Source organism: Orycteropus afer, unplaced genomic scaffold (assembly GCF_000298275.1).
Source record: "Orycteropus afer afer isolate SDZICR_OR568_19922 unplaced genomic scaffold, OryAfe1.0 scaffold00089, whole genome shotgun sequence".
Lineage (NCBI taxonomy): Eukaryota > Metazoa > Chordata > Mammalia > Tubulidentata > Orycteropodidae > Orycteropus > Orycteropus afer.
Genome location: NW_006921676.1, coordinates 5,976,410 through 5,988,527, shown reverse-complemented (window position 1 = coordinate 5,988,527; position 12,118 = coordinate 5,976,410). Strand labels below are relative to the sequence as shown.

General features: G+C 36.6%; 1 protein-coding gene across 1 annotated transcript in view; it reads left to right on the top strand.

Moving 5' to 3' along the window:
- PROZ (protein Z, vitamin K dependent plasma glycoprotein) overlaps positions 1-12,118 on the top strand; it is a 54,458-nt gene that overhangs the window by 41,792 nt on the left and 548 nt on the right. The window contains exon 5 of the mRNA XM_007942409.1: positions 11,125-11,242. Within this exon, the coding sequence (XP_007940600.1) occupies positions 11,125-11,242 (118 nt within the window). The remainder of the gene's footprint in view (positions 1-11,124; positions 11,243-12,118) is intronic.

Below are 12,118 nucleotides of genomic sequence, written 5' to 3'. Positions count from 1 at the left end.
AACCAAAAACCCAACTCACTGCAGTTGAGTCAATTAAGACTCATAGCAACCCCCCTGGGTTTCTGAGGCAGTAAATCTTTATGGATGTAGATTGCCCCAGCTTCCTTCAGTGGAGCAGCTGGTGGATTTGAACCACCGACCTTCTGGTTAGTTGTCAAATGCCTTAGGCACTGCACCACCACAGTTAGGCTTGCCCAAATTACATTTTCTGAGTTAATCCATAGTACCTATAGTAAGTAACCTATAGTTGATAATTTCACTATGCTCCTAGTATGCACGAATTATCACAAAATAATCAGCATTAAGGAATAAGACTTCAATAGTTAACACAAATAGAACTTCATGTTTGACTTGGAAGGTCCTCATTTTTCTCCTCATTTTGTCTTCACAATTAAGAGAAGTGTGCATGTGGTATCCTGAAATCTGAATGCATCATGACACTAAAGAAAAGCAACAAGAATATTCAATATTTCCCATGGCAGGTAACAAAATTTTTTTTTAAAAATGTGTTTTAATTTTACATTAAACATATCACCTTATTTGTTCTTTCTACTTCCTTTGCTGGATAGAAATGTAATGATTAAGTAAAGTAGACATGATTTAGGTAAACTATTTACTAATACTGTATATCACATTTTCAAAGAACTTTCTAATGATGAATGTACAACTTCAGCTGTCTTCACTATTTGCTCCTAAAATTATAGCATTATTCACAGCTACCCAGTAACTTTCTTAAGTACTTCAAAAACTGATACCAATGCCATTTTTCTTAGAATATAAACATTGTGAAGGCATGGCTTATATTAGCACTTCAGTTTGTAAACCACTCTGACATGATACCCACAGTGCTTTGCATAGCTGCCATGCAACCATCTGGAAGACAGAAGGGTCCAGTTCTTAGTATTCTCCTCTCAAACTAATTGTGTTGAATTCCAGTTCCATTATTTTGTTCACTAAATTTTCTCTTTGGCATTCATTTTTGTTACTTTCCTCCTTTGACTGACTTAGAAGTTAAACAATCTATGTCTATCTAATGGTTACTCTCAAAATTTTTAAATGTATATTTAGTGTAGCAATATATAATCAGTATTTTTTCACCCTCTTCCCAAATAATTTGAAGTACTTCACTCTAGGCTCACCTGCTATTTCAATCAACATTTTCTTCTTCTTTTTTTTTTTTTAAAACTTCTTAAAATAGGTATTATTAGTATGATTTTATACCAACAATAGTGGTTTAGATTTTTCCACATTGTCCATTTTCCTTGCACCTAAGGCCTTCTATGATCATTTTCTTTTGCCTGAAATGCATCCTTTAGAAGAGTCTTGTCCAGTGAAAATATAATGCAAGTCATATAAATAATTTTAAATACTTTAGTAGCCACATAATCAAGATGTGTTGATCATTACTGCTAATGCAAAAGTTGGAAACAAAGAAGAATTACCAGTAGTTGGAAAATATGGTCTTGGTGATAGAAATAATGCTGGAGATTGCATGATAGAATTTTGCAAGACCAATGACTTATTCATTGGAAATACCTTTTCTTCAACAACACATATGGTGGCTATACATGTGGACTTCACCATACAGAGTATACAGAAATCAGATTTACTGCATCTGTGGCAAGAGGCAATGGAGATGCTCAATATCTTCAGCCAAAACAAGACCAGGAGCTGACTGTGGAACAGACCATCAACTGCTCATATGAAAGTTCAAGTTGAAGTTGAAGACAATTTAAACAAGTCCACAAGAGCCAAGATAAGACCTTGATTATATCCCACCTGAAGTTAGAGACCATCTGAAGAATAAATTTGATGCATCGAACACCAATGACCAGAAACCAGACGAATTGTGGGATGACATAAAAAACTCATATATGAAGAAAGCAAAAGGTCATTTAAAAGATAGGAAAGAAAAGACCAAAACGAATGTCAGAAGAGACACTGAAACTTGCTCTTGAATGGAGAGTAGCTAAAACAAACAGAGGAAAAGACAAGATAAAAGAGATAAGTAGAAGATTTCAGAGTAGCTTGAAAAGACAAAGTCAGTTATAATGAAATGTGCAAAGACCTGGAGTTAGAAAACCAGAAAGTGAGAACACCCTTGGTATTTTTCAAGCTGAAAGAACCAAAAGAAAAAATTCAAGCCTCAAGTTGCAATATTGAAAGATTCTATGGGCAAAATATTGAATGATGCAGGAAACAGCAAAGAACACACAGAGTCACTGTACCAAAAAGAATTGGTCAATATTCATCCATTTCAGGAGATGGCATATGATCAGGAACCAATGGTACTGAAGGAAGAAGTCCAAGCTGCACTGAAGGAACTGGTGAAAAGCAAGGTTCCAAGAATTGATGGAATGCTCATTGACATGTTTCAACAAACGGATGCTGTACTGGAGGCACTTACTCATCTATGGCAAGAAATTTGGAAGACAGCTTCCTGGCCAGCATACTAGAAGAGATCCATATTTGTACCCATTCCAAAGAAAGGTGATCCCACAGAATGTGGAAATTATCAAGCAATATCATTAACATTGGGAACTCTGGTAGCGTAGTGCCTAGGGCACTTGACTGCTAACCAGAAGGCTGGCGGTTCAAACTCACCAGCCACTCCATGGAAGGAAGGTTGGGCAATCTACCTCCAGAGTGATACTGCCTCAGAAACCTAAGGAGGGGTCGCTTTGAGTCGGGTCCTACTCGAGGGCACATAACAACAACAACATCATTAACATCACACACAAATAAAATCTTGCTGAAGATAATTCAAAAATGATTGCAGCAGTATATTGACAGGGAACTTCCAGAAATACAAGCTGGATTCAGAAAAGGACATAGAATGAGGGATGTCACTGCTGATGTCAGATGGATTTTGGCTGAAAGCAAAGAATAACAAAAAGATGTTTACTTGCATTTACTGACTATGCAAAAACATTTGATTGTGCCGCTCATAACAAATTATGGGTAACGCTGAGAAGAATGGGAATTCCAGAACACTTATTTACGTTCATGAGGAACTTATGCACAGAGCAGGAGGATACTGTATGATTTAAAGTTGGGAAGGGACTGCACCAAGGTTGTAGCCCTTCACTGTATTTATTCAATCTGTATGCTGAGCAAATAATCCAAGAAGCTGGACTATATGAAGAAGAACATGACATCAGGACTGGAGGAAGACTCATTAACAACCTGTAATATGTAGATGACACAACCTTGCTTGCTGAAAGTGAAGGTGATTTGAAGCACTTACTGTTGAAGATTAAAGACTACAGTCTGCAATATGAATTACACCTCAACATAAAGAAAATGAAAATCCTCACAACTGGACCAATATGCAGCATCATGATAAATGGAGGAAAGATTTAAGTTGCCAAAGATTTCATATCACTTAGGTCCACAATCAAGACCCATGGAAGCACCAGCAAAGAAATCAGATGACACATAGCACTGGGCATATCTGCTGCAAAAGACCTCTTTAAAATACTGAAGAGCAAAGATGTCTCCTTGAAATCTCAGGTGTGCCTAACCCAAGCCATGGTATTTTGAATCACCTCATATGCATGTGAAGCTGGACAGTGAAAAAAAGAAGACCAAAAAAGAGTTAATGCTTTCAAGTTGTGATGTTGGCGAAGCATACTGAAAGTGTCATTGTCTGCCAGAAGAACTAACACATCTGCCCTGGAAGAAGTGCAGTTGGAATGCTCCTTGGGAGTGATAATGGCCAGAACTTGGTCTCACCTACTTCCCTGGAGAAGGATATTATACTCGGTAAAGTGGAGGGTCAGCACAAAAGGGGAAGGCTCTCAACGAGATGGGTGGACACAGTGGCTGCAACAATGGGCTCAGGTATAGCAAGGGTTGTGAGGCTGGTGCAGGACTGGGTAGTGTTTCATTCTGTTGTACATAGAGTGTTGCTATGAATTGGAACCAAATCAGTGGCACCTAACAACGACAACAATAGTAGCCACACAAATAAAAAGTAAAAACAGTGAAATTAATTTTAATATATTTTAACCCAGTATATCCATATATTGGGAGCTCTGGTAGCATAGTGGCTAAAGCACTTGACTGCTAACCAGAAGGCTGGCGGTTCAAACCCACCAGCCACTCCTCGGAAGGAAGGTTGGGCAATCCTACTTCCGTAGTGATACTGCCTCGGAAACCTAAGGAGGGGTCGCTATGAGTCGGGGCCAACTCGACGGAACATAACAACAACAACAACATCCATATATTGTTATTTCAACATATAATAAAAGTTAAAAAAATTAGAGATGTTTATATTCTTTTTCTTTCATACTCTCTATTCCAACTCTGGTGTATACTCTACACTTACATCTCAATTTGGGCCAGTTACATTACAAATGCTCAAAACCACATGTAGCTGTGACTCCCATAGTGGAAATGTTTTTTGTTTTTTAAATACTTTTTATTGTGATTGGGTGAATGTTTACCGAGTAAATCAGTTTTTCATTCAACAATTCATCACATTTTGTTTCATGTCATTGATTATAATGCCCTCAATGTAACATCACTCACGCCACTTCCTCCCTGTGTTTATTGTTTCCATTCCTCCTCTTTTAATCCCTCCTGTCTTCTGAATTTTGTTCTTGGGCAAATGCTCCCCTTTTGATCTTGAACAGTTGATTGTAAGGAATGCGTATTTCTCTATTTGTTGTCTATTGTTCACCTTGTAGATGAGTCGATTGTTTGGCTGTATAATGAGCCATGGGAGTGAATTCAGTTCCAGGTCTGAGGGTGATGAAGAGCCATAGTATCAGGGATTCTACTTGTCTCTATCTTATTAGTAAGTCTGGTCTTTTTTTTTTTTTTTTATGATTTTGAGTTTTGCCACACATTTCTCTCTGACTTTATCCAGAGCCTTCTAATGTGATCTCTTTCAGAACAGGTGGTAGTAGATGGGCACCATCTAGTTCTTCTGGTCTCAGGGTCATGGAGGCTTAACTTAATTGTGGAAATCACAACTTTAGAAGTTATTTTAATGAGCGTCTGTGAGTCAAAAAGGAGCTCTGGTGGCACAGTGCCTAAGGCATTTGACTGCTAATCAGAAGCCTGGTGGTTCAAACCCACCAGCTGTTCCTCATAAGGAAGGTTGGGCAATCTACTTCCGTAGTGATACCACCTTGGAAACCCAAGGAGGGGTCACTATGAGTTGGATCAGACTCGATGGCAGTGAGTTTGAGTTTTTGGTCAGTCAAAAACCCTTTAAGTTTTTGTGAAAATATATTTCACCCCAATTCTTACAAAAGTTTTTCCAAGCATACAGTTCTAAGCTGATGTTTTTCCTACTAGCTCTTGAAGATAGTATTCTAAATGTCTTAGAATTTTCATTATTGCCAGTGAGAGTTGGTTGTCAGCCTAATTACTATTCATTCATAAGCAATATATGTCTCTTCTGGACGTTAATATATTCTTTGCATTTGGAATTCCTCTATTTTGTTACATGATATGACTGAGTATGAATTTCTTTTTATTTATCTAAAGTTTTGTTATGTTCTGGAATCTGTGGATTCTTGTTTCTTGGGGGGCGGGGAAGAAAAGCACTTACATAATAACGTGGCTAAAACCAATGTATTGGAGTAAAACTACCTGGATTAAAATCCCAACTCTATTACTTATTGGGAGCTCTGGTAGCATAGTGCCCAAGGCACTTGACTGCTAACCAGAAGGCTGGCGGTTCAAACCCACCAGCCACTCCTCAGAAGGAAGGTTGGGCAATCTATTTCTGTAGTGATACTGCCTTGGAAACCCGAGGAGGAATCGCTATGAGTCGGGCCCGACTCGACAGCACATAACAACAATTACTTATTAGCTATGTGACCTTGGATCCTTGGAAAAGTCATTTAATCTCTGTATCAGTTTCTATGTTTTTAAAATGAAGAAAATAATATTTATTAGTCAGGGTAAAGGCTGTATGTGTGTAACAAAGACACAAAGTGGCCTGAATAAAACAGATTCTCAGCTGCTCCAGGCTTGCAGGGCAGCTTTACTTTATTTTGCTCCTCTTCCATCCCCTAGGGTCTTGTCTTCATCAGCATGACTGAAGCTGGGTCACTGCCATTCCCTTGTCCTAGTCTGCAGAAAAAAAGTGAAAGAAGTCCAGGGAAACCAATTTTGTTTAAACAAATGAAAAGGAAGTTGCATGCATCATCTCTGCTCACATTCCATTCCTAAGAACTTTTCACATGGCCTAATGCAGCTGTAAGGGAGGCTGAAAAAGTCTCTAGGTGAATATATGTCCATCTGAAAACTCTGTTGCAATCAAATAAATGGAAATGGATTTAGGAAGATACTTAGCAATCTGCCACGAGTTCCCATGTCATAGGATTGTTAAGAGCGTTAGGTAAGGAAGAAAAGGGGAACTTCAAATATTGCTGCACTGAAGGCTTTTAATTATTCTGGCAGCAATGTAGAGAATTGGCTGGAGAAGAGAACATAGCTTGAAGAGTATTCCAATGATAAAGTCTAGAAATCTAAAGAGACTTAATGAAGATACAGTAGACAAAATGATGGAAAGGGACAAAAGGATAGAATAATCTCATTATCAGCTTAATTAGTTAATCTTTTCCTCCTTAAATTTTCTGAGATCCATTGAGTAATAATATTCCCATTCTTTTTCTTTTTTTTTTTTAAATCATTATACCATTAGTGACCTCAGGCAAGCCTCAGAATATGGATGGAATAGATGGATAAATGACTCAATGTGCGGTCAATCCTTAACAAATGATAATGGTGGTCTAACTACTGATTACATCCTGTTATTAGATTCCCTGTGCACTCAAGGAAATATTAGTGGCCATTTTAATCTACAGAAGAAACATTAATATCAATGAGGCTAAAGGCTATATAACATATAAGATGAAGATTCTCTAAAAACAAATTAAATATATTTGGACACACATTGACTTAGGCAAGCTAATTACTATTTACTATTAAATACTAAACACTATTAAATTAATTCTGAAATTCACTGAATTAATATATAATATACAGTGTTTTCCAATAAAACTGCAAAAAAGAGAATTGACTTACTAATGTTGCTGTTGTTATGTGCCATTGAGTCAGACCCGACTCATAGTGACCCCTCTTTGGGTTTCCAAAGCAGTATCACTACAGAAGTAGATTGCTCAACCTTCCTTCCGAGGAGTGGCTGGTGGGTTTGAACCGCCAGCCTTCTGATTAGCAGTCAAGTGCCTTAGGCACTACGCTACCAGAGCTCCTTGATTTAGAAATAGAGAGATGAAAATTACCTTTGGAATTTTCTTACATTTTAAGTAAGTAATCAGTCACTCAGCTACACTGTATTTTATTAAGTCTAGCAGACTAATGCTATCTACCCTCAAACTTGGTTTTATTCACCTATAAAATGAGGTTGCTATGAGTCAGATCTGACTCGATGGCTCATAACAACACAAAATGAAGATAAGAATACCCTTCAAAGTTGTAGTAAATATTGAAGATGTATAGAAATTTAAGATAATGTACCTAACTTGTGGTGGCTATTCAATAAATGGCAACTATTTTTAACAAACACTTAATATTTTTTAAAAAATCAGGCTAAATAATTTTGAAAAACTTGTTTATACTCTTCTAGGCATTTTCCATTTATTAGACTAAGCAAAATTAAAATAATTAACATTTCTTGTGCTAGTACCTAAGCTATGTGGGTACATACTTTGCTTCACTTAATTCTCACAATAACATTTTATTTCCTCCATATTACATTCCTGGTAATACTCTTTGCTCTACAACCTGCTGATATTAATATAGACATTTCAGCTTTCTTTTTATTAGTATTGGCATGATGTATTTTTTCCAATCTTTTACTTTTTATTTGTATTTTTATATTTAAAGTGCATGTTTTATAGACAGTGTATAATTGGTCTTGCATTTTCAATTTGACAAATCTCTGCTTTTTAATTTTTAGATGATATTGTTATTTATATGATTAAATATAAAACATCATCTTGCTATGTTTTCTAAACTGTTCTTGTCCCTCTTTTCTGCCTTCTACTAGATTAATCAAATGTATTTTATGGTTCTATTTTATCTCCTTATTAGTTATAATTCCACTTTAATGGTTGTTTTAGTGTTTACAGTATACATCCTTATCACAGTCCACTCCTTTTATTACATTCCCTCACTAGTTTAAGAACCTTACAACAGTACACTCCATTTGCCCCTGCCTGACCTTTCTGCCATTGTTGTCAAACATTTCACTTCTATACATGTCATAAACCCCATACACATTTTTATTATTTTTGTTTAAGCAACAAGTTGTACTGATAAGAGGTTTACATAAGGAAAAAATCTTGCCTATATGCTGAAATGTAGCTATGTATTTAATGGAATGTAGTTACCATTTCCAGCATCTTCATCTTTTGTGTAGCAGACTTTATAGTACCAGTTTCCTTTTGCATGAAGTACTTCCTTTAGTATTTCTTATCGTGCAACACTGCTGCTGCTGAAGTCTTTCAGCTTTGTATTTCTGGAAGTCATTATTTCACCCTCATCTTTGAAAGATATTTTATCTGGGTATAGAATTCTAGGTTGACAGGTTCTATCTCTCAGTACTTTAAAACATGTCATCCTACTGTCTCATTGCTTATTTTGTTTTCAAAAAGAAATCTACTGTCATCATTGTCTTTATTCTGCTGCACGCCTTTCCCCAGACCCTACCCCCAGCTGCATTTGAAATTTTGTCTTTACCACTAGTTTTGAGAAATTTAACTAGGATGTGTTTTCCTGTAGTATTTTTCATGTTTCTTGTACTTAGAATTTGTTGATATTATGGATCCATGGCTCTATAGATTTCAGCAAATTTGGAAAAATTTTGGCCACTAGTTTTTCAAATATTTTTCCTGTCCCCCACCCCCTTTTGTAGGTCCAGTTACACATTAAGCCACTTAAATCCCATAGCTCAATGATGGTGTTTTTTTTTTTTTTTTAAATCTTGTTTCTGTGTTTCATTTTGTATAGTTTCTTACTGTCTTCAATGTTGCCAATCTTTTCTTTTGCAGTGTCTAATCTGCTATTAATCTCATGAAATGTATTTTTAATAGTTTTCATCTCTGTAAGTTTAAACTGGGCCTTTTTTTGCAGTCTCTTTTGTATTTCCACTTAAATTTTTGAATATTTTAAATTTATCTGTAACTTTTGTTATTATCTGCTAATTCTAATATTTGTCAGTTCTGGGTGTTTTGGTGGATTTTTCTCATTATGAATCAAATTTTCCTGTTTCTTTGTAATGCCAGGTTATCTTTAAACTGTTGCCAAACACTGTGAATTTTGTCTTGTTAGATGGCAGATATTTTTATATTCCATAAATATTTTTTGAGTTTTGTCCTAGGATGCAGTTAAGAACTCGAAAATAGTTTGATCCTTTGGGATATTGCTTTTAAGATTCATTAGCTAATTGAGACCAGAGTGGTACTCACATCTCATCAGGATAATTATTCCCTAGAATTACCAAGGCAAGACTCTTATGTGTGTTCTACTCAATGCTCCATAAATTATGTTTCTAGTACACCTGGTGGAAACAGGCACTACTTCAGCCCTGTGTTAATGGTCCCTCTAATCCTTTGGACTGCTCTCTCCCTGACCTTAATTAAGTACACCCACTCCTCACTTATGGCATAGTTAGGTTCCAAAGACCAGGTTATTATGCAAAAATGGAGGATTTTCATAACTGTCAAACTACAACATTACATAACAGTTAAACCACTAAGAATCATGGCTCAGTCAAGATGTCACATAACCATAACCATCACAGCAAGCAATACTCTTGCCTCACATCTTGGCATTTGTTACTGACAGATGTATGTCATTAATGCACAATAGTTGGACAGTAGCTTTTTACTACTGTCATAAATACAAAATGTCAGACGAGATATTCAATAGGTGAGGAGTAGGTGTAGCTTCCTCTCATGCATGTGCTGCTACTCTGCTGAAAAGGGAGACCAATTACAGACCTCCAGAGGTCTCTCTCTATAAAGCTCTCCTCTCCAACACTCTGTCCTGCAAACTTTAATATTTCTGGGCTTTCAGCTTTATCCCCTCAATTCAGGGAGCATACTTGCTTTTGCCTAGGTTATCCCTTCCTTCCCTGTGTCATGGAAACTCTTTTAAGACAATAAAATAAAGCATTCATCTCTGAGATTACTGTCCTTTTTTGCCTGAGGTCCAAACCAAAGAACAAACCCACTGCCATTGAGTAGACTGACTCATAGAAAACCTACAGAAAGAACAGAACTGCCCCATACTATTTCCAAGGCTGTAAATCTTCACAGAAGCAAACTGGTTTATTTTTGTCCCATGGAGTAGCTAGGGGGTTCAAACCATCTATCTTTAGTTAACAGCCCAAAGCTTTAACCACAGTGCCACCAAAGCACCGCCTGATATCCAGTTTGTTAAAAAACCACTATAACCTCTGCATATCCCTATGGGATAGAAATTATTGCCCAGCTTTTAATAGATGAGAAAATAGACACATCAAAGTCAGGTAATAAGCCCAGATCACATAGCCACAAATCACATATGGTGGAGGGGGAATTTTTTTTTTTTAAACTGTTTCAGGTGTGGGGTGGGTATATCTGATCCCCATTACTCCATACTGGCCTGAAGGGGAACAACTAGCTAGTTCAGCAAACTGCACACAGCAGGTGCTCAATCACTGATGGCTGGATTTAAACTACACTTTTTCCTGAATAAGGAGCTCTGGTGGTGTAGTGCCTAAGGCATTTGACTGCTAACCAGAAGGCTGGCAGTTCAAACCCACCAGCCACTCCTTGGAAGGAAGGTTGGGCTATCTACTTCCGCAGTGATATTGCCTTGGGAACCCAAGGAGAGGTCACTATGAGTTGAAATCGACTCCATGGCAGTGAGTTTGGGTTTTTGGTTATAGCTGAGCAAACAAAGCCTAACATTGTCAGTGACTTGTTAAAGCTCATGTAGCCATTAAGTGGCAGGGTGGGATTTAAACATCAGTCATCTGTCTCTGGAGCACATATTTTTAAACACTACACTATAATCTACAATATAATATTATATAATAATAAAATCCTAATCTTGCATGTTGTCACTAGCTATTGTTTGTTTTGGCTTTTAAAGGTAAAATTAACAAATTCCAAAGGAAAAGACTTCTGTGGTGGTGTTATAATACAGGAAAATTTTGTACTGACAACAGCAAAATGTTCCCTCATGTACAGAAATATTAGTGTGACAACAAGTAAGTATTCTATCATGAATTTTAATAAGATCATATTGGAAATGAAAATCATCCTGTGTTAAGAATGAAAATGAAAATTTAAAACTGTTTCTAATCCAAAACTGAAGTGAATTTAGCTTCAACAATACTGATGAGATACTTTCTATAAAATCAGAAAGTATATGTAAAACACCTAGCAGAACATCTGGGCAAAGCAGGCAAATGTTAACTAATATTTAGCATAAGGAAGATCTCACAACCATAAAAAGAAAGCATTGAGATGGAGCAGTTGTGGTATAAGAGAAATAATTAGCTGAAAGTCACAAAAGTTGGGCTCAAATTTCCCCTCCACCCTATGTGATTCTGGGCTACGTGATCCAGGCTTATTACCTGACTTCTATGTGCCTATTTTCTCATCTATTAAAAACTGGGCATCCACAGGGATGCCACAGAGGTTAAACAATAACCTGTAAAAGTGCTTTCTAAGATTAAACACCATATGAATACCAGATTACGAATCTAAAGAACCTTAAAATATTATTTTACTCATCATCCTTAAATAATTTTCAGTCAATAAAAATGTTAGCCTAAAAGCCTACTTCTAAACAGCCTACACTTGATTTGCTTGGAGAAATTTCTCATTTCTTCCTACTTTCTGACCATTTCACCCAACTCCATTGTATTCCCGTCAATCCCCTCAAAAAATCACCTCTAAAGAACTTACTTTTTTTTTTTTTTTAAAGGACAATGTGAGGAGAGGTCATGGAAATTAGTTGAAATACTTTGTTCTTGTTATTTACCTTTCAATCCATAGAAGAAAATCAAGCAATTAGCCAGGGCATGTTCTATTACACTAAGCTTCTGCTTTTTCTAATTATTGTATCAACCTTGAAAACC